At 41.4% G+C, this 27,977-nt stretch overlaps 1 protein-coding gene and 1 long non-coding RNA gene across 3 annotated transcripts; one reads left to right on the top strand and one right to left on the bottom strand.

Annotated features, from left to right (window-relative positions):
* Window positions 1-1,685: 1,685 nt before the first annotated feature.
* On the bottom strand, window positions 1,686-4,717 carry LOC309519108. The gene is made up of 4 exons (XR_014213681.1): window positions 4,578-4,717; window positions 4,208-4,325; window positions 2,831-3,974; window positions 1,686-2,502 (listed from the first exon to the last, which is right to left on the bottom strand). It is a non-coding gene; the product is annotated as an uncharacterized lncRNA (long non-coding RNA).
* On the top strand, window positions 4,552-27,639 carry STAM2 (signal transducing adaptor molecule 2). 2 transcript variants are annotated; one of them, XM_082198496.1, is made up of 14 exons: window positions 4,552-4,687; window positions 11,338-11,422; window positions 13,140-13,215; window positions 13,430-13,525; window positions 14,537-14,683; window positions 16,191-16,260; window positions 16,935-17,055; window positions 19,490-19,584; window positions 20,340-20,425; window positions 20,568-20,655; window positions 20,860-20,914; window positions 21,914-22,067; window positions 24,002-24,156; window positions 24,277-27,639. In XM_082198496.1, exons 1-14 carry the CDS (start codon window positions 4,648-4,650, stop codon window positions 24,491-24,493), a joined length of 1,485 nt encoding a protein of 494 aa, XP_082054622.1. In that variant the 5' UTR covers window positions 4,552-4,647; the 3' UTR covers window positions 24,494-27,639. The 2 variants fall into 2 exon arrangements, with proteins under 2 accessions (XP_082054622.1, XP_082054621.1); XM_082198495.1 differs by having other exon boundaries at window positions 16,869-17,055.
* Window positions 27,640-27,977: the final 338 nt, after the last annotated feature.

Raw genomic sequence — 27,977 nt, 5'->3', positions numbered from 1 at the left:
AGGACCCAGCTTTAACTCAAGCATGCATTTGGAGACCCCCTTTTTAAATCTGTTACTATATTGTTACATGCTACCCCAATCTCCACACCTGTGTAAGATTCCAAGGGTCCAGGCACTTACCCAAGGTTCGTGTTTTGTTTGGAAATGAGTCACACTGGAGACTGTGGTGTCTTTATGTTACATGGTTTATTAACACTTGTATACAGCCTGAGCCTATGATGGAGGGGCTCCCATCACTACATTCTCAGAGGGTTCCATTTCTCCCATTGCTGCAGCCGCTGATCCAAACTGTTAGCCTATATTGTGCTCCGCCCCCACCCTGTCTCCAGCTTGCCGCATTTAACAGATTGACACCATTTCCCCTCGATCACGCCATAGCCAACGGAAAACCCAACACTTCCTCCTAACAAAAACTTGGGCATTGTCTTCAGACTACCTCAGAGCTCTGGGAGGGGCCCAACTCATCCTCCAGCTGGCAGAGTCTCTTAATGGCCCACCTCTCAAGCAATCTGCTCAACGCAGGAAGTTGGGTCCAGCTATTAAGAGTACGACTTCCTGTTTTTCCCTCCAACCACTGATTAAATCCTAACACTTACTAATTCCAGGACCCTTGTACCCACAAACTCTGACACCCAAACTCATGACAATATATTTGCATGGTGGTAGTGCTGCCGCTGTGACCCCCCTTGGATCAGGGCACGGCCCACCAAGTGAAGACCAGTGTGCTAGCAGATCTATTGACTTGGATATTGCCCTCTGTTTAAAGTGATTGCACAGGTAGGGAAGCCAGTATATTCAATAACAGGCATGCGAACACTCACATATATATTTTTTGTATACCAGTTAACTTGATAATGATGACGACAGTAATTTCTTATTTATATATGTCTCTATGCAGGAAAAACATCACGGATGTAAAACAAATTAGTGCCATGGCTGGCCTATTCAGCTTTGGGAGATTTTAACCACAGCCCTTACACACAGAGGCCTCCCTGCATCTTCCACAGCCTCCTCCTAGGGCCTTCTGGAGCAACATTCCATGAGGAGCTGCTATCCAAAGGATCCTTCTCAGTTCCCCTCTCCCCACCTTGGGAGTATACATGTACAACTGGCTTCAAGGTGGACGCAAGGGCTTTGACTCTCATCTCACATATTTTGAGACCATCAACAGCTCCCTTGTTGTTGTCATGTCCTCTGTTGCTGCTGGAACTTAATTTTTGCAAGAAGGGGGGGGGGAAGCTATGTCATCATGTCATCAGGAATAAGCTTCTTGGCCCTACTGAGACTATACCCCAGATGACAGAGTGTCAGGTGTCATAAGGAGCTACAAAGCCCATAATGTAAGGGATGCACAGCATGTTCGGACAGAGTCAAAACAAAGAATGATCAAGTAGACCGTTTGAGTAGAATGTTTTGAAGATGGGATTTTATTGTGACATGCTGAATTTGATTTTTTCCTATACCCAAGCAATGAACAATGGGGATCTGAACAGAATTCAAGATGGCAGCCAATACGACATTCCCCAGGTCCTGAAGGACCATTTCTCCTTCAGGGAAAAATATCCTGCCAAGGACAGCCAAACAGGGATTTTCTTGCCAGAAAGGAGAGGTTTGATAATTAAAACCACCACGAAATTTGCTGAGCAAGTCCTATGAGGAATACAAACAAACATAAGATATGTCACTCAAACAAATGTAATTTTATTGGAATCTGAAATACAGAAATGACAATGAACACATTTTTGTGCAGAGAGACTAACAAGTCAAAGAAATAAGGATGGATGTTTTTAATAAACTGGACGCCTACAGCACTATTTATTAAAGTTAGAGGGCATAATATAATTTTAAAAATACCATTACTGGATCTAAAGCCCAGGAATTCACTAATGTGGAAGTGAATACTGCTGCCCTTGCTGGTATAGTTGTCATTTTCATCAGCCACTCTTGGGCAGAAAAAGTGCCCTGTGTAGCCAATATTTTCTTTCCATGAACAGTTTTCTTCTCCTTTGCCATAGCCGATTCCATGCCCAAGCAGATTGATGATTTGTGTTGCTTATTTACCACATGTTAAGTGCGTGTAACAAGATGCAGGACAACTAGCTCTGTAACTGGCTGTTGAGTGAATAAGCCTGCTAGTTAGAGACAAGTAATCAAACTTTTGTTGACATAGACTCCGGTAATACTTCTGCAAATCCTGTAGCTCTGTCAAACCTTCACAGCAGGGCTTAAGCTGAAAGCTGTAACATTAAACATGTTTGGGTTTGGATCAAAGTCCTCCAGATCATTCAGAAAGTCACTGGGATTCTTAGACATGCCCGCCCGCTTTCCCATACGGTTAGGTATCATGTTCTCACAGGTATTACATTTAAGCTCATAGCCAAGCCCTCTCCAGAAATGGATGCATGGCTATGAATGCATGTTCTTGGATCTGTGAAATGAAACTATATAAAGCTTAGCAAGATTTATGCACTACTATAAATGCATATGCTCTAAACCAGGGGTCTGCAACCTGCGGCTCCGGAGCCGCATGTGGCTCTTTTACACCTTTGCCGCGGCTCCAGGGCGGATACTAGCGGGGGGGAGGTGCATTGTGCGCCCCGACACTCCCCACTGTGGCAGGCGCTGTACTGGCTGTGACGTCGCATAGGGGCGGTGCGTGCGTTAGTCCCGACGTCACCTTCCCGCCAACTGTCAGATCGCGGCTCTGGAGATATATTTGTTTTAAATGTCGCAATGGTTTTGCGGCTCCCATGTTTTTTTCCCTTCAGAAACGGGTCCAAGTGGCTCTTTTTGTCTTAAAGGTTGCAGACCCCTGCTCTAAACAGTTTACATGAAATGGTATAAAGCATTCATTAAAAATAGCAGTGGGTGGAATTCAACATTGTGCTAAGGCAATCAATCCGACATGGGAAATATTTGGGGTTGTCAGATGGAACAGTCTCTCCTTTCCTTCCTTTGTGCAGCTTTGGAGGTTCTATCAAACCGATCCGTGAGGCTGGAGGGGGGGGGGGCAAATAAAAATAGACTTTAAAAGAGTAGGCATAATAAAATTACTGTATCAGAATTATCTCTGAGATCATCTGGAGGAGTGTCATTAGTTGCCCCTTGTGTTTCAGAAGCCCAACTAGTTTCAACCTGAGGTTGGACATTTAATGTCATCAGTCCCATGCTGTCGAAGACTTTTCCAGCTTAGATTCAGCTTCTAGATTCAGCTGGTATTCTCACTGACAACTTACAGGTACTTCTTTGAAGACTGTTTCTTGTGTCAACAGCCCTATTCAGTTGTTTACACTTTTTAAAGATAAGCCAGTCATTTTTATGATCATTCTGTATTGTTTTCATTGTGCTTGTAAATTTTTTTGTACAGCCTACTGATATTTTATGTGACGGGTGGGCTATAAATACTAGCATAAATAAAAAATGGGTAATAAATAAGAATATAAATAAAAAATCAGACTTTAAGAACAAAAGTGCATGTTAAAATTACATTTCTTGGCAGGCTTGCCGGAACAAAAAAGTTTGAAGCAGAGAGTTTGAACTATGAACTTTCTCTTGATCAAAATAGGGATGTCCTATTCCATAGTAATAATAAAATTTTTACTTTTTACACTCTACCCATCTGACTGGGTAGCCTCAGCCCCTCTGGGTGGCTGCCAACATATGTAAAAACATAATAAAACATGAAACACTTAAAAAGTTCCTTATACAAGGCTGCCTTCAGATGTCTTCTTAAAAGTTATATAGTTACTTATTTCCTTTGTTCGAGTTTCGCATACAGTTAATTCAATACCTTCCAAGCTTTCTCCAATGACAATAGGGATCAAATAAGAAACCGGGACGGCTGCTGTAAATTTGGAAAATAGAGACACTTGGAGGGTCTGCAGTCTGCACTGATCCCACTGATGTCCATCTGAACTCTGTGAAATGTGCCACGTTCACACGGAAGCAGATGCCACAGATTCCAACCGCACCTGCTGCGAAGTCAAGTAAAAAAGCAGCCTTAATGCCAAGCGAACGTGCAGCGCCGGGCTGGCGCCACAATTCCCGAAAGCGCCATTGCTTTCTCTGCCAAGCTTCTGCCTCCTGCCCTCTTCCCCTAGAAGTCGCTCTGCCACTTCTCGCCTCTATGGTTGAAGCCCCCTCTACATTTTGCATTGGAATTGCCAGGTGCGCGCGACTCTTCCATCCCCCCCCCAACACTCCCTACCTCTGCTTGATGGGTCTTCTGTTCAAGGACCAACCGACGCAGGGTGCCCAACGAACCGCCTGCCTGTTCCTTCCCCTCTTCGTCTCCTCCCTTCGGAAACGGCGACGTCGGGATAAACCTGCGGTATTCAAAAGAGCCCATGCCTAAATTCCCTTTCTCAGCCCTTATGGATCGGCCCTCTCGCCTTCCTTCCCGCGCCAGGATAACTCAGGCGACTGTGTAGACGAACCGCAAACTGGGGGGGGCGGAGACAGAGGCGAGGTGGGGTCCTTACGGAGCGGGCGGAACAGGAAGTAGAGCGGAAAGGAAGCCGAGGGCGGGGCGGAGCTGTGCTGAGACGGGGTAGCTGCGCACCGAGTCGCTTCCTTACCTGGGGGCAGCAGCCGGGCCCGAGCGCCCCGGAGGGTTCGCCGTTCGCCGCCATTATTATAATAGCCACCATGCCTCTCTTCGCCTCCAACCCCTTCGAGCAGGATGTGGGTGAGTCCCGGCGGGTGGGATCTGCCGCCCACCCCCCTCCGCCTGGGAAAACGGGGTCGCGAGGGGTCGCCGGGCTTCAGCAGGCAGCCCAAGTGTCCACGGGAAAGAGGGGCCGGGGCTCCAGGGCGCCGCGCCGAGGCAGCTGACCCCGGGGCGGGGCCGGGAGGGAGAAGGGAGGATTGAACCCGGTGATCCCTGTTTCCCGGGAAGCTCTCTTGGGCAACCGGCAGTTCCTGTTCGCCCCTGGGGACGACGTTGCAGCAGCGCTTCCTGGGTGGGGTGGGGGTCCCCGGGGTGGGGGGTTCTCTTATGGACCAAGGCCGAGGGGCGCGACCCTGGGCTCCCTCGTTCCTTTCCTCTCCACCCCCCCCCGCCCTCACAATTGTTTTGGGTTACAAACACTAAAGGAAGCCGCTAGAGTCCTTTCGGGGAGTTTTTGTTGCGTTGAGGTTTCAGTCTTGGGCAGGCGAATAAGAGGGGCGTCTAATGTTGGGGATCGATGCCGGGGTGGAAGCGGGCACCTCTTAAATATAAGAGGGGTTGGTGGGGGTTGAGAATGTCCGCAGGCGCTCAAAGCTGCGGTGGAGTTATTCCTCTTCCCTGCGTTAGAGAGTTGTTTGGCCCGTTTCTTAGATACATAGAGGAATCACGTTCGTTTATTCCCCAGAGCTGGTACTCGTTCTGTTAAATATCTCGTTGGCTGTGAGCTACCTAGAGGAATAAAGTGGTACCTCGGGTTACATACACTTCAGGTTACAGACTCCGCTAACCCAGAAATAGTGCTTCAGATTAAGAACTTTGCTTCAGGATGAGAACAGAAATCGTGCTCCGGCGGTGCGGCAGCAGCAGGAGGCCCCATTAGCTAAAGTGGTGCTTCAGGTTAAGAACAGTTTCAGGTTAAGTACGGACCTCTGGAACAAATGAAGTCCTTAACCTGAGGTACCACTGTAAGGGCAAAAGTCCCCCCCTCCCATCACCCATTGTTCTAGGCGCGTTTTTGGGACTGGGAATTTCATGAGTGCCAGCAGTTTCTGAGCTTTGCACCTAAGATTTCAGATTAAAACTGTAGAGTGGAAGGAAAGGAGGACCTTTTTCTGCCTCCCCACTTCCAGCAACTCTCCGAAAACTGGAGAAGAGACCCTGTTAAGAATATTGGTGAGATAGGCAGGGGAAGATCTAAAAATAACCGTAATATTTTAGGTGCAGTTCATTCATTTCCAGCTTTGTAGTCTTGTTACAAAAAATCATGCCTAGACGTTCTGTTGTTGCGCCCATAACCCAGTTTTAAGGTGCCATTTAGCTCCTAGCTTTCATATCTCCGTTTCTAACACTGTCCATTGCCATCACCCTGGTGCAAGACTGGAACTGAGAACTAATAGCTTGCTGAAATTCTAAGACGAACAAGGGTTTTAACCTGGCGGGTAGTTCCAGCAGTTAAACTACTGGATCGCTTTGTTCATATGCATTCAGGCCATAATGGTGCTGGAGACAGAGATATGTGGCAGTTTCTCATGCAGTTCCTTCTCCCAGTATATCATATTGACATAACTGTTCAGATAACTGGGAGTAGGGGACTGGGAAAATAAGCAGGGAGTCTTGCATGGCTGACCTTGGTTTGACAACCTAGACATTGCAAGAACAGATATGCTTGTACCAAAACTTCTGGAAGTATTGAGGCCAGGCTCCTTGCACTCATTTACCTTCTGTGCGAAGGTACAGTTAAATTATTCAAAAACAGACTTCTAGAGATTTAATCTTAACCTTGTGCCTTCCTATACTTTCACTGTACTGTCTCTCACTCTGTCAAATAAATGTGTTTTGGATCTTAAATAAATATTGTTAGTGGTCTTGGTAATAATTTGGATGCCTTGGAAGGAACACTACACCTGGAGTTTATTAGTCAACAGACCATATATCAACAGACATGACAGGACACTTTTCTCCTCATTTACAGTGACATCAACTGTGGTCAGCTGCTTGCTTTTGTCATTCCTGGTTGGTGGATATTTTGAAACCTGAGAACAGGCACCTTTTTTACAAGCTGTCTTGTGCTGTAAAAGTTGTGAAATTAGTGGCATTAACCTCTGTGTGTCTTTCAAACTTAGGCCTAAAAGGGGGGGGGAAGCATTGCTTCCCACATTCTCTAGTAGTATCTGCAATGGGATTTTAAATTGTGTGTTTCTGAAACCACTATTTCAACAAAAATGTGTAAGAAGAAGAAGAGTTTGGATTTGATATCCCGCCTTTCACCCCCTTTAAGGAGTCTCAAAGCGGCTAACATTCTCCTTTCCCTTCCTCCCCCACAACAAACACTCTGTGAGGTGAGTGGGGCTGAGAGACTTCAAATAAGTGTGACTGGCCCAAGGTCACCCAGCAGCTGCATGTGGAGGAGCGGAGATGCGAACCCGGTTCCCCAGATTATGAGACTACCGCTCTTAACCACTACACCACACTGGCAGGAAAATAATCTTGAATCCTTTCTGTAGCTTCCCTGCACACGTATGCGTGCACTGTACTGAAGTTTATTGCTTTTGACAATTATTATTTTTTAGATCTAAGGGGTTCTTTAAAAATCACAGAGGAATTGGATATCTTAATAGTCTATTGTAGATGGTAATTCAGATACTCTTAGAAAATGTGGGAAGCCAAAATACATGGATGACAGTGCTCTCTTCTGCTAGAGGTTCAGCTGTTGAGCTTCCTAGGATAAGGCTAATATGTAGGGAGGAACGCAGATGGACTTTGATTTCTGGCACAAGCTCTTCTTCAGTCAACATTATTAAAAGCATACACCAGTTACATCAAACAAAAAAGTGATTTGCTCGCTCTTCATAAAACACCATGAGAGTGGAAAAGATAGTAATGTACTGTAGTTGGGAGAAAGTATTCTCTTATGATCCATTCCTTTTCTGTTATACAGAGATTGCTTTATATGCATATAATAGAGCAATCTGGAATCCTGCCAACCTTTCATGTCAGATGATAGGACCCTGTTGGTTCCTATGTCCTTACAGAAAAATATACATGGTTCAACAACCTTTGCTTTAGGTTAAGCAGCTCTTTTTCATGAAGGCTGATTGCATACACACTGAGTTGATAATATAGGATACCTGAATTAAGTGGAGAATGAATTGGCATTTCTATTATTGGAGACTAGAATATTTAATTGAATTAATTACCAGAAACCAGCAAATTTGCTAGATCACTTAGTAGAAATGTGAATGCTTTAAATATTCTGATCATCTGGATGTGTTTTGTTGAAACCTGCAGTCTTTTTTTTTGTAACTTGTTGCAAGCTAGTCAGGATGTATGCTTTAGTAATTGGTTCACAATTATTTTTTGTTTTATCATACAATAAGACACCTTTTATGTGTTGGCGGCTATCTTTATTTAGTATTTGGATCCAAGAAAATATAAGATATAGCCCTCTGTTCTTTCTCCAAACCAAGTAGATCCCTATAAGTATGCATTGCCTTGCTAATTTGCATAGTACAGTGGTGCCTCGCAAGACGAAAAGAATCCGTTCTGTGATTCTCTTCGTCTAGCGGTTTTTTCGTCTTGCGAAGCAAGCCCATTGAAGGATTAGCGCTATTAGCGGCTTTAAGCGGCTTATCTGCTGATCGGATCAGCTGATAAGCGGCTTAGAAAAAGGGGGGAGGGGAAAAAACCAGCAGGAACTCACAAGACACTGTCGTCTTGCGAAGCAAGCCCATAGGAAATTCGTTTTGCAAAGCACCTCCAAAACGAAAAACTCTTTCGTCTAGCGAGTTTTCCGTCTTGCGAGGCATTCGTCTTGCGGGGCACCACTGTATCTTGTTAAACTGCACAAGTTTAACATGGTTCTCCATCTGGCAGGCATATTGTTGTTTAAAAAGGCAGTTACAACTTCAGTTAGTGCAAAGAAACAGGTGTCAGTGTGTATAGCTCTAGCTTAGTGAGGTACCACACATAGAAAGGGATGCTGCATTGATAGTCGATTTCCTTTTCTCTCTCCTTTACCCACTGAATAGTTGATCATTGCAAATAAGGCTTTATGAGCAGTCTTAGCAGCTGAGTCAGGGGAAGGAACCGTGTACAGTACTCCCCACAATTTCTGCTAGAGACAAACACAAACATGGAAGCATTGGAAATGGGAGCAAATATGCATGTAGCGTTTTACTCAAATTAGAACCTTTCTCAGTCATACATTTATTTAAAGTGTGATAGTTCCTAGTACAAGATAATTTTGTTAGCTTTCAGTAAGTCCCCCCCTTTTTTTTTACTGAAAAGTTGATATTTCTGTGATATCTAGCTTAATCGGGTATGTTGAAGTTAATGGAAGTACTAATTGTTTGATTTTACAATGTATGGGCCTTCCCCAACACAGCTACCCATCAGGTCTCACTGTTATCTGAGCTTCTGACAGTTATAGCACAGTTCACTTTTTTCTGAATGCATAAATCCTAAAAGATTTACAGTACTTGTAGAATGGATAAGAATTCTTTATTCTCCTAGGAGTACCACCCCTAATATTTCTGCTTGAATTAACTGTTCTGCATGTGCCTCCTGATTGGAGCAATGGTTGAGGCAGCAAAGCAATTGGCACTTCCTGTGTTACATCTCTTAATTGGGGATGACTTGGATGCAGAAGTAGGGCAGCAGGAACTGTATCAGGAAGAGACAAGACCAGAGGGTTAAACATTCCAAAATAAAACAGTCAGCCTACTTTTGTGGGTGGATATTTCAGGCACACAGGAGCCTTTGATTTCCTGTGCCATACAGCTTGGAACTTAACTGCCTTAGCGTGGAATTTGAAAATTGGTGGATAAAAATCAAGGCAAAACATGAATACACTTATTTCTGAAACTCAGTATGTATATATGTGTGTGTGATATTTTATTAAAGCTTTTTCATAACACAATAAGCTAAAATAAACTAATAGAAATAAATACAAAAACAGAGAAAAGAAAACATAAGAGTCCTCTCTCAAAGGTAGCTCTTAACCCTTGTCACCCTCAGAAAGTGGTGGAGCCTCCCAATTCTCTTCTGGGAACTTTCTCTTCTTCTCCCAGTCTCTCATCCTGGGAGGTCTTCCCTTCCTTGCCTCTCTCTCAGGGTCCTTCCACCAATTCAGGGTCCTTTGTGTGTGTGAAATCCTTAGACCCCAATAACAGCCCGGAGCAGAGGACACCAAAGAAAAGAAAAATAACCAAAGAGAAGTAAACTCATTTTCAAACCACCTTCTGATGTTCTTTTAACAGAGGAACAACAGAGGAAGTTGCTTTATGATGGAGTTAAACCATTTGTCCATCTATCTCAGCATGACTGGCATCAGGTCTCCAGAGTCTCTGCTGAGGTTTATGTCTATCCCTACTTGGAGCTGCTGGGAATTAATCCAACCCAGGATCTTTTGCATGCAGTGCAGGTGCTCTACAACTGAGCCATAACCCTTTGATTTAATAGCCCTTCTTTGATAGCAGGGGGCAGTGCAAAATTATGGAATGGATCGTTCTGTATCATTTCACAGCTGTTGACTAGGGATAAGGAAGATCTGGCTTTCTGGATGTTGTTGGATTCCAACTCCCAGTTATCAGGAATTATGGAAGTTGCAGTGCAGCGGAGTTGGGAAGACACCATTGATGCTGTTGGCAATGGTTGGCAGTGCTATGCTTTGAAGTTGCTGTAAAGGAGGAGTCTGTTAACAAACACACAGATCAGATCTTGAGAGTCTCTCACACATCGCTTGGACAGACGGCAATTTCAAGAGAATTTACAGTTTTCACAAGGGAAATGCCTCATTTATTTGCCTATGGTTTCCGAGCTCTAAACAAAGTTCTGTGAGCCAGTGCTGGTGCTTGTTCAAGCTTTGTTTTGTCCCTACTTCTTGCCCAGTAAATGGGTTGAATCCCGTTCAAGCTGTTGTGCAAGTGCTTTGGAGCCAGCAGGAGGTGTCCATTAAAGGGAAGGGAGTGATCTTTGCCAATTTCCCCCATCCTCCTGTAGTCCTGAACTCTCCAGAACAGATTCTCAGGGAAGTTGAGAGCTGCAGGAGGTGGGTCGGGTCATCTTCCAGCTTCTACTCCAGCTCCACAAAGCAGAGAATTAACTCCAGCGCTTCCCTAAGATGCAAAGTAGTTATTTGATTTGTAAATACGTTTAAGAAGTTTTAAGTTGTTGCCTTAAAGGCAGCAACATTACTTGCTGTAAGCCAATCCTGCTGTAATCTCTTCTCCATTATATTATGAAAGAACTGAGAATTTTAAAAACTAAATACTTGTGCTGCAAGCTGCTTTTTGGACATGCCCATCTTACAGTTTGGTTAAAAAAAATATGAATAGCAGATACATTAGACTTGTAACCACCTCTAAAGAGTTAATGTACAAAATTTCATATGTTTACACTTGGGTAAAGGAGGTATGAAAGATATGCCTTTTCAGACTAAACAGATCACATAAAATGATGACCTTGTAACTGCAGTTCTGTGAGGAGGTTTTTTCCATCACACTGAGAAATGTGTGTGTCCTTATGGTGGGAACGAAAAAACTGCTTCTGAAGTTTATAGCTTTGGGAGCATATACAGAATAAAAAGCAGTTGTTTTGCTAGTGGCAGTCATAACATGTGTATGTGTTTGAAAAGGTGTTGATTCTCAAAGCACTATTTTTCTTTATAGAAAAAGCCACAAATGAGTACAACACAGCTGAAGACTGGGGAGTTATTATGGATATATGTGACAAAGTTGGAAGCACTCCTAATGGGTAAGACACTTCGTCCTGCCTGCCAGCTCTCACTGAATGTCATTTTATGTTTCTGCTGAGTAATCTGTGTTTCCTGTGCCCAGATCTGATAGGTAGCTCTATTCATTCCAGTCAATTCAGCCTGGTATACACAGTAATGTGCTTATGTTAAAGCTCATCTTGTATAAAAAATCAGATCCATTTAAGATGCAAAGAGAAAATGTAACTAGGTCACTTGAGAAACTGTCCAGGTTGTTAAGTAAATTCTCTTTCTGTTGCGAAGTAGCAGAATTTTTTTAACCTAGAGTTTCCAGTAAATGCCAGCGTTGTTTAGATGAACTTTTTTTCCTTGTGATTGTCTTCCAGGACTCTTGGTTCTCATTCTTTTTGACAGCTTTTATTTTTTTTTTTTTTTACCAAAAATGCATGCAAGATATATTTGCTTGCTTTCAGACTAAATTGTAAGAAGTAGTAAAATGTGTGCTTGGATGTGACTGTGCTTTATTCAAGCTTTGAAGCATTTGGTACCTATTCTGTTTGAGCAAGCTAAAAATGTATACCAAATTGTGTTTAATGATACTGCTTTGTTTTTTTTACCAATCCACCTTCTGGTGGCAAATAGCACTGCCTAACTTAAAACTACAATTTTGCAAGGGCTAAAAGCAGCCAAAAGACAGAGGAGAGATGAGGCCTTTTCAGACCTTCAAATTCTGTATTGGATCAGCATGTGAAAGGGGAGCAGAGATGTATCTCCTGATTGACAGTATGTGTGCAGTTTATAACCCTGCCTTTTCAGGGTTCCCAGTCTTGCGGAGAAAACCTTTAGTGTGTAGGCTGTCTGAACACAGATCCTATCAATGTGTGGAACAAGGGGGTAATTAATAGGTGTGATCCAGCTTCCCATTCACACATTGACTCTATGCAGAATTTGAAGGTCTGAAAAAAAGGCTGTTGGAGCTTCCCTTTGCAACATGAATGGTAGGATTGTGTCCCAAAACTTTGGTTTTCAGTGTCTTTTCCCTTCCAATATTTCCTGTCTCCTTTTCAGTTAAGTGTGGGCAATCTTGTTGATATTCCTTTGGAGAAGGTGATCGGGGTGTGTGTGTGTGTGTGTGTGATCAGAGTGCACCCCTTTCTCAAACAAGAGCATACACCCACCATCACTGTCCATTCACACAAACACACACTCCGTCCTCTCCCTCTTCTCTCTCGCATACACACGACCTGGAGAGATCTGTGCCACTGTTTTCCACATATTTCATGTTGCAGGCTCACCCCGTCAGTGCCAGAGAAAGAGCTTTGAGCAGGCAAGCGGAGCCTGCCTGGTGGCCCTTCTCTTTCTCCACTCCATGGTCTGCTCTGTGAGAGTGGGGAGGGAGCCACCAGTCTTGAGAAGAACAGAGTTGAGTGAAGGAAGTGGGAAGATGCTGGCTCTTTCCACCTTCAACTCTGCTCTTTTTAAGGCTGCCCACCCCCATCCCGTCAGCTCTTTGTGTTTTTAGTACCGCTAGGAGAGAAAACCCTGGAGTCCACAAAGTAATGGGATGTCTTCCCCGTTGTCCAGAGCAACCAAAAGTCACTCCAGGTGTCAGAAGAAGGGGGTGGTCAGGGGAGGTGCCCAACTTTGGGTGGCAGTGACAGGAAGATTGGGGGAGGGAGGGGAATAGGCCCGCAGGTTGCCATCATGTGAATTAAGTTATTGAAATAAGAGTCTGAAAAATGATATTGTTTTATCTAGAGCAAAAGATTGCCTCAAAGCCATTTTGAAGAGAGTAAATCACAAGGTACCCCATGTTGCTCTGCAGGCACTAACTGTAAGTATAATACATACTTATTTTATGAAAAGGGTTAAAACAGTTCTTTTTAATCATAAGGCAATACTAGATGATCGCTTTTGAATTCTATTTAATATCTGTAGATGATGTAGTAAATCTTTGTTATGACCAATACCTTTTGTCCCTGCTTACACCTTGTATTTTATGTGGTTATTTTCATCTACTAATTTTTGCCTTCAATTTCACTTGTTAGCTATTGGGAGCCTGTGTTTCAAACTGTGGAAAGATTTTTCACTTAGAAGTCTGTTCTCGCGACTTTGCCAGTGAAGTACGAGTTATTATAAACAAGGTAAGGTTCTAATATGCTCCATATTTAATAAAAGCCAATGGGGAGAAATTCATTGTTATGGTGTCTATGCATCTGTCCAATACACTGCTGATATTTAACTTAGGTTGCAGAAAGCGACAAATTAAACAGAATTGATAGGGCAGAGAGATGAGTGGAAGAGACTAAAACATGAAATGATTTTCCACAGCAGTATTCCATTATGGACTGCAATGAAGAAAGCGTAACATGCAGTATCTGAATTGACAACTGTCATGCAGGAATGACAGACCGTGAGAAATCAGGTAGATCTTAACCCTGCACAGTAGTAGAGCCGGAAGAGCAAAATATTTGCACGTAAGCACATAATAAACCCGAATAATTGTATTTATAACCAGCAGGAGCCAGCGGGGGCATGTTACTCACCCGTCTTCTGAATACAGTGTGTTGCTTGCTGCAGCAGGGAGTTCAATACAGCGCAGGCCGAGTGCGAATACAGTGTTGGGCCTCTTGGACTGGCTCTGCTGTGGCATCTGAGCCACTCTACCCCTGCCATGTCCCGTTCCCTCTCAGTAAGCAGCAACAACATGCTCAGTTTGGAAGATGGGGAGCAACAGATCACACACACACACACCCAGTTCTACATGCTGCTATTGCGTATGTGAACAGGTTGTGGACATATTATCAGTGCTGCATTGACCTCTAGATTTTAGTACGAGGCAATTTAAACATAGGCCATGATCCAAAGAGCTAGTTTAGCCAAGGACCTGGCTGTGCCTAATGGCATTTCTTTCCTTCAGCGGGCCTTTCCCCATCTTAAGCAGCCGACCCTTACACCATTTCACAATTCCTTTTTTTAAAAAAAACAAACAAACTCCCTTCGGTTTCAGAAGAGGTGTGACGCAAGCCCCAAATCCCCCCCAGGCCTTCTAGGCTAATTTGGGTGGTTCTTTGAATCCTAGCCACAAAGCTTTAAAAATCAAAATTTGCCTTGTAGATTGTGCTATAAAACCGGGCTTGTTTGTGTCTTTTTAGGGTCATCCTAAAGTATGTGAAAAATTAAAAGCTTTAATGGTTGAATGGTCAGAAGAATTTCAGAAAGACCCACAGTTCAGTCTAATATCAGCAACTATTAAATCTCTTAAGGAAGAAGGGGTTACATTTCCTACCTCTGCATCACAGGTAAGAGGCTATAGTTATAACCTTTTTGGCATGTTTACAATTTTGCAGATACGTGAGGACATTTTAAGTAAAACGCAGAATATTTTGACATGCTTGATTTTCAGCAAATGCCTGGTTTTCATAGCGAGACAGAATTTTACCCTGCATCTGAATAAACTATTATCAAATATATATTTCATCCTTTTAAAAAGATTTTTATTTCCTGGCTAGTTTACAAATATCTAAATATACTCAGTCATTTAAGAAATGCTATTAAAACAACATAATTTTATGCTTTGATCCTTATTGCCAAGATGGAGAACTGTAGCATAGCTAAACTCATGACCCTGATGAATGCAGATGCATATAGTGGGAACTTTAAAACCAAGCCCCACCCACTGCTGTTTATTGTATATAGCCTTATCGATCTGCTAATGAATTCCAAACCTCAGCAAAAAGAAGGGGTGAGTGGGTTGTGGTAGCGCTATGAAAAATCAGTATGTGTGACAAACTATTTGCCATACAGGGCAAAAGAAACAGGAGGAGGACATCAGCAGGTGCTAGAAAGCAATGTATTTTGAAGAAATACTCTGGTCTAATGCATTTTTTGGAGGGAAACTTTTCAAGGTCTGCTCTGCTTACTCAGTTACCGACTTGGGTCTCTCTGGAGGCAGTGAGCAAAGGTGCTTGGAGTGGGGGGATTCGTTGATCAGTATTACTTGTGACAGGGCTAACCTGTATGTATTGTGATGCTAGTACCAAATACTGACTCTGCCTTATAAGGTTTTTGTAAGAATTACTGAGATAATGTAGATGAAGCGCTTTGAACTCGTGAAGTACCCTCAAAATAGGGAGCCAAGGACCAAATTGATGTGTGCAATAAATTTATTTATTTATACATACATACATACCCAGCCACTCTGGGTGGCTCCCAGCCAAATATTAAAAACACAGTACAGTCTTAAAAACTTCCCTAAACAGGGCTGCCTTCAGATGTCTTTTAAAAGTAAGATAGTTGCTTGTTGCCTTGATATCTGACAGGAGGGCATTCCGCAGGGCAGGCGCCACTACCAAGAAGGCCCTCTGCCTGGTTCCCTGTAACCTCACTTCTCACAGTGAGGGAACCACCAGAAGGCCCTCGGCGTTGGACCTCAGTGTCTGGGCAGAACGATGGGGGTGGAGACGCTCCTTCCGGTACGAGCAAGCACATGAGTCCAAACTCATTCACGTAATACTTAGCCTTAGGTGTAACTCTCTTGAGGCTTGAGTTGGCATTTTGTCTAGAGACAGTATATACCATTACCTTGTGACTGAAATGCTGGAAGTTGAGATGACACTGAAGAGTTCCTATCCAAAATCTGTGTTCCTAGCACCTCTTGAGATTCCAGTCCTTTCTTGTTTTAAACAAGTTTAAAAAATGCTTCCCACAAGGCAGCTACATCAGTATCACTGCTGTTTTTAAAGTACAAGCAAATATAGAACTTTTTCCACTTGGTGTAGTATATTAATATTGCCAGTACATTTACAGAGTCCCTCAGCTGTTGCCAAGAATGGTGCATCATCAAGCAAAAACAAAGAGGATGAAGATATAGCTAAAGGTAAAGTATTAGTCACCATGTATCTTGAGCAATATAACATTTAAAGTGTTTCTAAGCTTATGCTTGGAGATGTATTTTGATGCCTAAAATGCACAACATGTTCCATTTAAAGAAGACTGAACAATGAGGTGGAAATGGGTTAGGAAATGGAAGACAATGAGAGGATTGAGCAGTTATTTTCTTAAGGGGGCAAGGAGTAGGGAAAATTCAAGTTTTATACCTCAGAAAATGCATATTCTTTTGGAGCTCTTCTTCCCTTTAATTGAGCTCTTGGGATGCTTGTTTCTTCTAACAATTTTCTGTTAGTGTTGTCATTCTGTTTTGCTAGTTGTCAAGAACTGACATTAGTTTCTAAAGCTTATAAGCAGCTTGAGGTCTGAGACCTTTCACGCTTATAGCAGTGGTGAACGACTTAAGAAGCTCTTTGTGAGCTGGAGTAATCCAGCTAATTTACACGAAATTATATTGCAGTGTATAGCGCTTTAGCAATATCCTTAACAATAAATAAATAACTAGTTACCTTATGGTAGAAAATAAAACTGCTATTAACACATTTCATCATTATTTGGAACATTATAAAAGGCATTTCTTTGTTTTCCAAACCATAGCTATTGAATTATCTTTGCAAGAGCAAAAACAACAAACAGAAACAAAACCTTTATACCCATCTGTAGAAGTTCACCCAAGCAATCAGAAAATTTCAAGAAAGGTGCGCGCCTTATATGACTTTGAAGCTGTCGAGGACAATGAACTCACCTTTAAGAGTGGAGATATAATTGTTGTTTTGGACGACAGGTATGTTATACTTTGAGACCTCTATCTGTAGAGAGGGCTGTTGAATTAAATTTATTTACTGTTTAGGGAAGTTTTTTAATGACTGGTGTTTTAATGTGTTTTTAATCTCCTGTTGGAAGCCGCGCAGACTGGCTGGGGAGACCCAGCCAGATGGGTGGGGTATAAGTAATATTATGTTGTTGTTGTTGTTGTTGTTGTTGTTGTTGTTGTTGTTGTTACTACTACTACTCTGTATGGGTTGTAGCCAACAAAGTTCTACTCAGAGTAGATCCATTGACATCAATGAACCTAAATTTGTCATGCCCATTCATTTCACTGGATCTACTCTGAATATGACTTTACATTGGATACCACCATGTATGCCATACTACTGCATGCTCATTATGCTTTGAACCCCTGTGATCATTGTAAAACTTCCTTGGACACCCAAAAACCATTTAGATAAATTCTTAAATCTTTGTGGAGGGTTTCTTCTCAAAATACAAGGGGGTTCTGTGCTTGATCAGAATTTTCATGTGTGTGTAAGCCACAAGGAACCCTTTGAGGCAAGATTAGCTTACATTCATCTTTTCATCTCTAAACTCTACAACTCTACTTTGCCCTGCTTCCCAGGCAAAGGGTGTCATCCATTGGCATCTGTGTTCTGGAGAGCCCCAGTCATCTGGCCCAGATGTGGGGGGAGCGCAGGTAGGGGGAGAAGAGGGGCAGGTCCTGTTGTAAGAGAGGAAATTTGCCCAGATGAATTTCATCAGTAGGATTGTTCTTCAATTGCAGGAACACACTCTTAAGCCAAACCAAAGCACCAGGCTGCAGTATTGGTTTGGATAGAAGTTCTGTTGAAATTAATACAACTTTGAAATAGAAATGTTCTGGATTGTGATATGGACTGATACTGTAGCTGTCCCAGCTTTTGAATCATGGAGCCATTTCTTTATTGCCACCACCAGAAGTGTTCTTTAGGAACTGTGTTGTTGTTGTTTTTTTAAAAGTGAAGTGCTTCCAGAGGTTTACTGATTTAAAAGCGCTTCACTCAAGTCTTGCGGAGGAAAGCATGGCGACTTTCATGAGCCTTAGACTTGTGTGATGTCCCCTCCCCTTTCTTTCTATGTGGCTGCGAGAAAGCGTTTTCACCTGCCATTTTCAACTAACTGGTTTATAGTTGTGTTGGAACCTCAGATTGCGGTTAATCTTTATGGTGGATTATTTATTTATTTGTGTCCTGCTTACATGCCTCAATGGCTTTTGAGCAGTTTACAGCTATAAAATCAATTATGAAATACCCATGCATAATTAAAACACACAATGAAACAATTCCTTCAAAGCATTTAAAACATACATCAAAATAAGCAGTTTAAAAGTGCAATTAAAGCAATTAGATCAGGAAGTTCAAGTTCAGAGGAATGCTTGTCTAATGAGGTGTGTCTTCAAGACCTGGTGCAATGCCAGTACTGGCAAAATTGGCTGGGTTCAATTTGCTGTTCTTAATGCCCTAATCCTAATGCCCTTAATTGGGCAGAGGAGCAGAAGATAGTTTGTTGGGCAACATGCTCCAGTATTCTTAGGGACTTTAAAATATTAATAATGTAATTGTTGTTGTGGTTGTTGTTGTTTATTATGCCCTGCCCATCTGACTGGGTTGCCCCAGCTGCTCTGGGCAGCTTCCAACAAAAATACAGAGGCAAACAGCGTTTGTCCGCAGACAGCTTCCGGGTCATGTGGCCAGCATGACTAAGCCGCTTCTGGCAAACCAGAGCAGCGCACGGAAATGCCATTTACCTTCCAGCTGGAGCGGTACCTATTTTTCTACTTGCACTTGATGTGCTTTTGAACTGCTAGGTTGGCAGGAGCAGGGACCGAGCAACGGGAGCTCACCCCATCGCAGGGATTCAAACCGCCGACCTTCTGATCAGCAAGCCCTAGGCTCTGTAACACATGTAAAACAGCTATAGTTACATGCTAATTCACAAACCTGAATGCATAGTAAGGATTGTATATTAAATTACTTAACTGAATTTGTTTCATTTGTTTCAACCTCTGAGGTTTTGGAGAACACTTGTGAGATTTAAACATTAGAGAAAATAGTAAGATGGTGTCAAATACACACAGAGAACAAATATTTAGGCTTTTGCTTCTACAGGTTTTTTTAGGAGGGTTTTTTTCAAGTGTTTTCTTGTGTCATTTTGGTACCTTGTAGCAGATGCTGGGCATTTTGCAAATCTGTCCCTACAGTGCTTTGCATGTCTTGCAGAGCAAGCGGTTGTGGTTTGTTTCTGTGGCTTTTCTTTAATGGAGCTATGAATGGCAGAAGGCAAGTTATGGAAAATATTCACTTGTAAATTAAGAGCCTATCCTAGGGATTTGTAGGGAAACGGGTGAGGGACAGTATATTGCAGTTGACTGTTTGTGTAATAAAATGTAAATCTTTATTGCTCAGTGATGCCAATTGGTGGAAAGGAGAAAATCACAGAGGAATAGGATTGTTTCCATCTAATTTTGTGACCTCTAACTTAAACGATGAGCCTGAGTCAGGTAAGCCGAATAAAAAAAGGTGGTATTGAAAGCACTTTAAAAGTCACACATAAAGTATTATCCCAATTTGATGTAGGAACGTACCATGAAATTTAATGACTTGTCCAAAGTCACTAAGTACCCTGGGAATTGGCTCTAATCCTCTTGACTCACAATGCCTAATTGTGCTCTGATTGCTAAATCGTTTTTACCCTATGCAATATGACAGAAGATCTTGCATTTTTATGAGCAGTAACTTCCCATATGTCTTGTCAGTGGCATTATTAATTCAAGACAAGACTATTTCACTTGCTGTGAAGCCACAGATGGAGGAGGGATGAAAATGTGAGAATAGATGGTTCTTAACGCTCTGTTGCAACCTAATCAAAAAGTTTGGTGTTGCCAAACAAAAACATTGAACTATCACAAGTCAAACTGCTAAAAGTCATGATATGAAATGACTTTTAATTTGCCATCTGGGTTTTGAGCTCAGTGCATTTGTGTTTTAAAATAAGTGTCGTACGCCACAAGAGCAGAATTTAAAACTTATTTTTCCGTGTGTGAAGAGTTGCTGCACGTAGGAAAACTTAAGCAGATATTTCTATCCCTGTAACTGTATTGAACTTGGATTTGTTTTTATAGGCATTTTTATTGTTGGGTGTTTTTGGTTTTAATTTGCTTCAGGGTGTTTTATTGGGAAGTGATTCAGAAACAAACAAACAAACTGCTTGGAAAACATTTTAGATTGAGAAACTCATGCTATCATGTTCTCTTAGCTGCAACTGTGGAGAAAAGTTCTTCTGCTGAAGACACAACAGAAGAAGTTACAAAAGCTGAGCCGGAGCCCGTTTACATAGATGAGGTGTGTGGTTGCTTTCAACTAGTACAAAGTCTCATTAGATACTACTTCCTTGAAAAAGCTATTGAATTTTGACTGAGTTTGGAAACTTGCAGTCCTAAGAGTTCTGCATGCCTTTCTAGTGATGTTTTTCTTCGTCTTTCAGAGTAAGATGGATAAGGCATTACAGTTACTCCAGAGCATAGATCCATCGGACCCTAAACCTGATTCTCCTGATCTCCTGGATTTAGAAGGTATTTTTGATTGCCGATAAATGTGCCAGCACTCCTATTCCATAATCCATTGTCCTTTGTTCAATAAGCTAAGTGGCAGTCTGGGAGAAAGGTGGGAGGTGAGACTCCCCTATCACAATGCATATCAGCCCCATTTATATCGCTTGCAGTCTCCTCAGCTATGAACATTTAACTGAACAAATATCAATATTTGTATATTCTCAGATATCTGCCAACAGATGAGTCCCATGATAGATGAAAAACTAGAAGAAATTGATAGGTAAGACAGTTGAGCAATACGTGTGAGTAAAATGGGAATGTATGCTTAAGCAGCACATAGAAGACTTAAGACTGTCATGTTTTCTCTATAGACCTCTTTCAACTTATCCAGGCTTGTTTAGAAGCTTGAAACAAGACATTAGCTTTGTTGTACTTAGGCCATGCACAAGCAAAGAAGAGGACAATTCAGGCTGCAAATAGGTTTAGAATGTGGGGCTCTTTGTGGGTTTACTAGAACCCACCTGTAAGATGGTGTAGGTCTAGCCATCTTAATTTGTTTCTGCATTCCCAGCAGGTGACCACTTCCTGCAATTTGGTTGAGTGCTGAATGAAGGCATAATAGGGGAGGGATATTAACTATGGGGGTAGTGCTATCAGTAGAACAAACCAAGTGGATTTTGGTCTCTTGGAAACAGATATCAATCCCAATTATTTTCAGCTTCTCTCTCCCACCCCTCACCCCCTAATGTTGTTTGGATAACTTATAAACTTAGCTGTTAAAATTTAGAAATCCTGCAGATTTAACAGTCATGTCTCCTGTCATAGCCTTCAACTATATTGTCCCCTCTTGATGGAGAAGTATCGTGGGGGTGTATAGCTAAGTTCTTACTTAAACAGTTCTGGGAATTGCTTGTGTAAAACTGCTAGCTAGCTTTAGGAAGCTCATGTATCCTGTAGAGCAGCCTTTGCCAACACGGGAATCTCTCGAGACTTTGGACTAAAGGTGCTATCATCCTCAATCCATAAAGGGCAGTGGTTGGCAATGGTATGAGTTGTGGTCTACAACATCTGATGGCACTCTGTTGAAGAAGGCTGCATGATAACTATGGGAACCGAGCAAAGGGTTGGATGTGTTGCAGGGAAGTCCTTAGACTTGGTATTGAGAAGCAAACACCTTCTTTCCAAGTCACTTCTTAACCTCACAGGCTGCACATTAATGTCTAGCACACGGACAAGTGCATAACTGCAAACACTTGACTTAACACTCTTTTTGAACTAGGAAGCACTCGGAATTGTCTGAACTAAATGTTAAAGCCTTGGAAGCTTTGGAGCTCTACAACAAACTGATGAATGAAGCGCCTATGTATTCCTCATACTCGAAGATGCATTCTTCTGCACCCTATCCACCCACGTCCGCTGGTGTTCCAGTGCAGGTCAGTGTCCCTGTCTAGCAAGGATACTTTTAAGAACAGTTGCTGCAATGTGAGCGAGGGCCACTGCTCCATTAACAACTTTAAATTTTAAGGTTTTTGAATCCTGCTGCATTACATGTCAACATACACGTAAGCAAAACAGCTACTATTTATTTCTCCCACAGCTATTTCTTTCTTTTTTTAACCCATACCACATACGGTAGTTAACAGATTTCGGAGAATGCTTTAATTGTAAATTTATTGTAGGCTTGGATCCAAAGAGGGGAGCAGGTTCTGTGTTTTTCCCCCAGAATCCTAACTCCGCTTTCCTGAGAATAAGCTCCATTGAATTCAATTGGACTTATTTCTAAGTAGGCATGGTTAAGATTGTGTTGTATGACTGTATTTGCAAAATAATTGTTTTTATATCACCTCCTTCCTTGGGGAGCTACAGCTGAGTGGGTGGGGGTGTTGCGAAATAAGATCCAAGCCAGTAAGTTTTCCAAGTTAAACATGTTTTCATTGTAGCTTTGCAAATCAGGGGGATAGATTTACTTGTTCAAGCTTTACATTGATGAGCAGTCTAGTTAAAAGGCTTGTGGGCTAGCTGATAGAGGGACTTAGAAATTAGGCATACTGCAGTACAAAATTATGGGTGATACACCAGCATTGCAATGTTTTTACGTTGACACCAAACAATAAGTAAAATAAAAGAGATCTGTTGGTGCACATGTTTTGAGTTGTAGTGTTGAGATTTTTGACAATGAAGTGTATCTTGGAAGGACAAAAGCAGTGTTGTCCAGTAAAGTATTGATTTCTCTTGCTTGTTCCTTTGGGCTACAAGTTCTCTGTGTGCTGAATTAAATAACTTGAAAATTCACTCCAAACACTCACGTTTGCTTTAATAAACTAAGGGAGTGGGGAGAGGAAAATGTGCAGGCAATAATTAAGTGCAAAAAAGGGGGGGAGTGGCTGCATATATTAGGTGGATTTTACATAATCAGTGTGGAAAGAATAGTTACTATGGTAACTGCCACATCAAAGATGATGCATTTAGCTATTATGCATTGCAGTGAACTCTTAAAAATGATAGAAGATTGATTATATTGGGGGGTGTAAAGGAAATTATGAGTGTTAGACATCTTAAATTCTAATATTCCTGTCATTTGAAAATAATGCTGCTTCCTGATGAGTATTAAAAACCAGTGATAGCTATAGTTAAGGGGCCAACAGTCATACTAAGAGCAGCCCCACTGAAATAATTGGATAAGTCAATTTATTTCAGTGGGTTCAATCTGAGTGTGGTTTAGATGGTTATCACCTTAAGGTACTAGTATAATATAGCTTTTGATGGAACAAGACCTGAATATTTTATTCGTTAGACTTTTTCCCTACTCTTCTTCCAAGGAGCTTGGAACAGCAACCATGGTTTTCTTCCCACCTACTCTACCCTCATAGTAACCTTGTGAGGCAGATTAATTTGGGGAAAATGATTGCCTAAGGCAGGCATAGGCAAACTCTGACCCTCCAGATGTTTGGGACTACAATTCCCATCATTCCTGATCACTGGTCCTGTTAGCTAGGGATGATGGGAATTGTAGTCCCAAACATCTGGAGGGCAGGAGTTTGCCTATGCCTGGCCCATGGTTACCTGGGAAATCTTGTGACCGAGTGAGGATTTAAGCCTGTGTATAACCACCACATTGTGATAGAAGCTTAGAGGAAGCTACTTGAACCATGATGGTGCAATAATGACCTTGATGCTGTGCTATAAAATACCTACCCTTTCTTTCTATTCCCTCAAGGAACAATTCCTGCGAGTTTTAAAAACCACAGCTTTAGTGCAGTGCTTTTGCCACATACAAAACTGGCCATAGCTTTTGTGTGTGTGCTACCCTTTTAGTTTTTTACCTGTGCAATTTCAGACTTGTAATGTTATTCTGTTTCCATTGCAGTCCTATCCCATGCACCCTCACAGTGGGAACTATGTGGTTCATGGTGTTCCTCAAGGCTACAATCCAGGAAGTGATCAGATTGGTCCACTGAGGTCCTTGCCGCCAACTATAAATTCTTCAGTAACTTCTCAGCCTGGTCAGGCAGCTTATTTAAGGTACTCCATCAACAAAGCTGTATTGAAGACGTCTTGCAAATGGCGTAATCTTTCTAGGGTTGCCGTTTGTTTTGCGTGTTGACAAAATGTCTTTTTTTTTCTTTTCTTTTTGTATTTCAGCACCGGTCTAGAATCCACTGCTGCTTACATGAACCAGAATTCTTGCCTTCCGCCACCTAATACAGTCCCTTATGCCCAACAAATGGGTATGCCTATGGATATGTTCACATACCAGAACAATGCATCCAGTTTGCCTCAAGGAACATGCTATCCAGCAGTTCCAGCTCATTCCCTTACACAGCAGCGAACAAATTACCATCAACAGCCTCTCCTGTGAAAATGCAGTCTGTTCCTGAAAACAGTTTTGGATGTTGCTGACCCTTGTCATTTAAATTGTCCCTCCATTGATTTAAAAGGATGCTTCTGCTCAAGGGAAAAGACAGCCAAGCAATTTCAAAGTTAAAAAAGTTAATTCAAGTTTAACACTTTCTTCTTCTTGCAAAGCTGTTTAAATAAGGGGAGCTGCCTTCAACACCCTGCTTTACATAGTGGTCCATCAGCTCTGCTCCCTATTTATAATGAAGCCTCTCTAGAGTAACTTTTCCTTGTGCTACGTTTCATAAGAAAAAGCTTGAAAGCAAGTTTATATGTGCAGCTCTTCCTGTTCATTCTTTCCAGAGTTTATTAATGACATTGTTTTTATGGAACCTTTAAGTCTGAAGTGGTATCTTGAAACCCAATTAGTTTAGCTAATTTGCTTTTCAGTTTGCACCCCTACTAGAACATCCTAACAGATTGCATTTTATGATTGTACAATAAAGCAGTTGTAAATTTGGGAGAAGAAAATTTTGAATGACAGCAGTTAATGGACTTTTATGGTTTCTGCCAGATTGGATTTCTTATTTGCATTTCTCAGAAAACTAGTGCTACTTATTGCTGAGGAGTAGTTCTTATTCCCTGTCTAGGAAGAGTAGAGTCTCAAGATTGCATTTTTAGTATGTAAATTAATTTCCAAGCACAAGTTACTGTGATGGAACTAGACCTTTTGCTCTGCCTTCTCTCTCTGCTTTCATTCAGTGGTTTTGCTGAATACTTATTTGCATGAAAGAGAAATCTTTCATATTGGGAAGACAACATTTATGCTGCAATTTATTCAAAGCAGCGATCTAGGAGCAGATGTCATCTTCTTGGCCTCAACTAGCAAATACACATTTTTAAGAGTTAAGCATCTAAAATAAATATCATGCAAAAATATAATTGCAGTGTTCAGGGATCAGAAAGACTCCTGCCCTGACAGAAAATGAAAGGAAAGATTCTGTGTTTTCTTTAGGTTTATTAATTCCTTGTTGACCATTTACTTATCCAGCTATTTAACATAATCATCTTTAATATACATCTTTAATATATTGTTTATAGGTTACATATGGATGAACCATACTCTGCAAGCAGGGTGGGTAGTGAAATGAACTAATGATTTAGCCTGAGCAAAAGGTAATGATGGAACACACGAAAATCGAAAGGCATTTATACTTTGGTTTCAGAGCCCTTCTGAAATATTTACCGTCTGTTGTACAAATACCTGTTATTTCGTAGTGAGGTCTGTGTTTGTCTAACTCAAACCTGCCTGTTGTCAAGTGGCCCTTTCACTTCCTATACTGGTGCTAAATAGGCTGTTCAGAAGCATGTTAGTGATCAGCTGCAGTTCCATTTTGGACCAATATTTTTGTGTGTGTGTGTGTGTGTGTTCTGGAACACTTACTTAGTTGATCATCTAGCCATGGTGGTTTCCTTTCTGTCTAGAAATGGTATAGAATGGGAAATGGGGCTCAAATTAGCCTTTTCTGTTTTCAAAACTGAATTAGTTTCAAAAGGTGTTCTTTTAGAATCCTTATTAGGAGCAGGCCCAGTTTCCCCGCCGCCACCTCTCTCAGCCCAAACATTTGATAAATGAAATGAAGACTTTTTGATGAGTATGTAACTCCTTCATATTAATAAATTACATAATCAGTTTTTATTGATTCACAATCTTTGATACTACATTAAGTGGTGCCCAAATTTTGACTGTGATGTTAAGCTGAAGCAACATTTTTCATGGTATTTTGTTCTTTATATATAATATATAAATAGTATGTGTGTGTATATATATCCACTTGTCTGATATTTTATACACAACATTATATATACTCATTCTCTAAAAAAAAAAATCAGTGAAATTTTATACATAGCTGCATTTTGCATTATTGCTAGTTGCTGTAATCTTACAATACATTTATGCAGGTTGTATATATGTATAAATTCTGATGTTGAAATTGTGTATTTAGTGTACTGGTGACAATGGGATCATCTTTCCCTCTTCTCTTTTCTAGACTAAAACATTATTTATTGCTGAGGTGTGATCATAATTATGCTGCCAAAGGAACTGACTACAGATTTCCATAGGGCCCAGACTCCATTGACATCAATGAGTGCTTAGCTATTGATTTGAATGGACTTCAGAATGCACTGCAGGCATACACCGATTTTTATATTAAAAGCAAATCCTTTGCTTTTCACATGTTAACTATTTAAGTAGAAATTCTGACAGTTTGTAATAAGGGTGGTATTGTGGTTTGTTTCATGGGTGTTAAAATAAGGTACAGTTTCTTCTTGGTCATTTTGTTACCTTAAATTGTATACAAATGTTTTTCCCTATCTGAATGTTGCCCAAGGGCATTTGTCCCGTCCATATAGCCACCTGACTCAAGCTGCTGCTTCTTCTTCCTCTTCCTCTTCTTCCTCTTTTTTAAAAAAGGTTAACACATAAAATTAACAATAAGTTCCCCAAGACCTTGGCATCTATATGCATTCCAGTGTTTCTCCCCCACCCCAATAAATATTTAAATGGCTAATCTTCTAAATCTTTTGCTCTTTATGTGTTTATTTGGTTTTCATTTGTACCCTTTCCATGCCCTACAAACATCTAGCATAACCTGCTGAAAGATTGCCAGTTAAGGGATGGCTATGTCATGCTATAACTGAAGACCTTTCCCTTATTATCTATGCATCATTTCTCAAGATAAGTGTTTTGCAGTGTTTCACAATGTTAAGCATAACCAGGTTTTCATTGCTATAAACTTAGTTTGTACAAGGCTTGACTGTCTTTCCCTTGGAATAATCTTAATCCTTCCATAGCAGTAGTTTAAATTATTTTGCTCTTGAGCTAACTGGTGAAAGGAAAAGGGATGAAACGGAGCACTGGAATTGGTGGAATGCCTTCCAAATATGTACTGTTCAAGAAGTTCCCGTTGTGGTTGCTTGTCCATGTTCAGACTTATGTTTTCTTCCCATACCACAAAATACTTTCTTGGTGTTTTTACACGATACTATGTTCAAGCAACCGTCAGTATTAACAATTGGAGATCTGATCATATTAAATATCCATCCAGATTCTTGTCTACAACATGTTTGGGCTGACTTGGGCAAATAAAACTTGTTTAACAAAAATATTAGTAGAGTATCTTCTTTTTATTATGTGCTGATTCCCTTTAACTTGAGCCCCGTCAGCTGTTGGGTTAGAAACCCTTTTATACATGGCCCTTATCCAATCTGGCTGCAGGTTTGAATGGCCCTAGGCAGTCTACACTCTGGTGACGCTTTGCCCTGGTTAGCTTACCTGGTGACATTGCTGCACTACATGGTGCCTGTTGGTTTGTTATAGTCATTATTTTATTTTTGGCATGTTGCCCTAGAAGAATGCGATGTTTGGATCATTGTCTGGGAAATATAAATGGTGGCTAGTTTAAATAACCAGTCTGGGTGTTAGGGTGGTGTTTTTTTTAAGG

This window comes from Podarcis vaucheri, assembly GCF_965113315.1.
Source record: "Podarcis vaucheri genome assembly, chromosome: 1".
Classification (NCBI taxonomy): Eukaryota; Metazoa; Chordata; class Lepidosauria; order Squamata; family Lacertidae; genus Podarcis; species Podarcis vaucheri.
Note: the sequence above shows the minus strand (reverse complement) of the source record. Positions and strands in the feature narration are given on the sequence as shown.

Coding starts and splice junctions, on each gene's coding strand:
- STAM2 (XM_082198495.1), top strand. CDS start 4,648: ATGCCTCTCTTCGCCTCCAACCCCTTCGAGCAGGATGTGG. Junction 16,261..16,868: donor GGATGAAGATATAGCTAAAG/GTAAAGTATTAG, acceptor TCCAAACCATAG/CTATTGAATTATCTTTGCAA. Junction 17,056..19,489: donor ATTGTTGTTTTGGACGACAG/GTATGTTATACT, acceptor TTTATTGCTCAG/TGATGCCAATTGGTGGAAAG.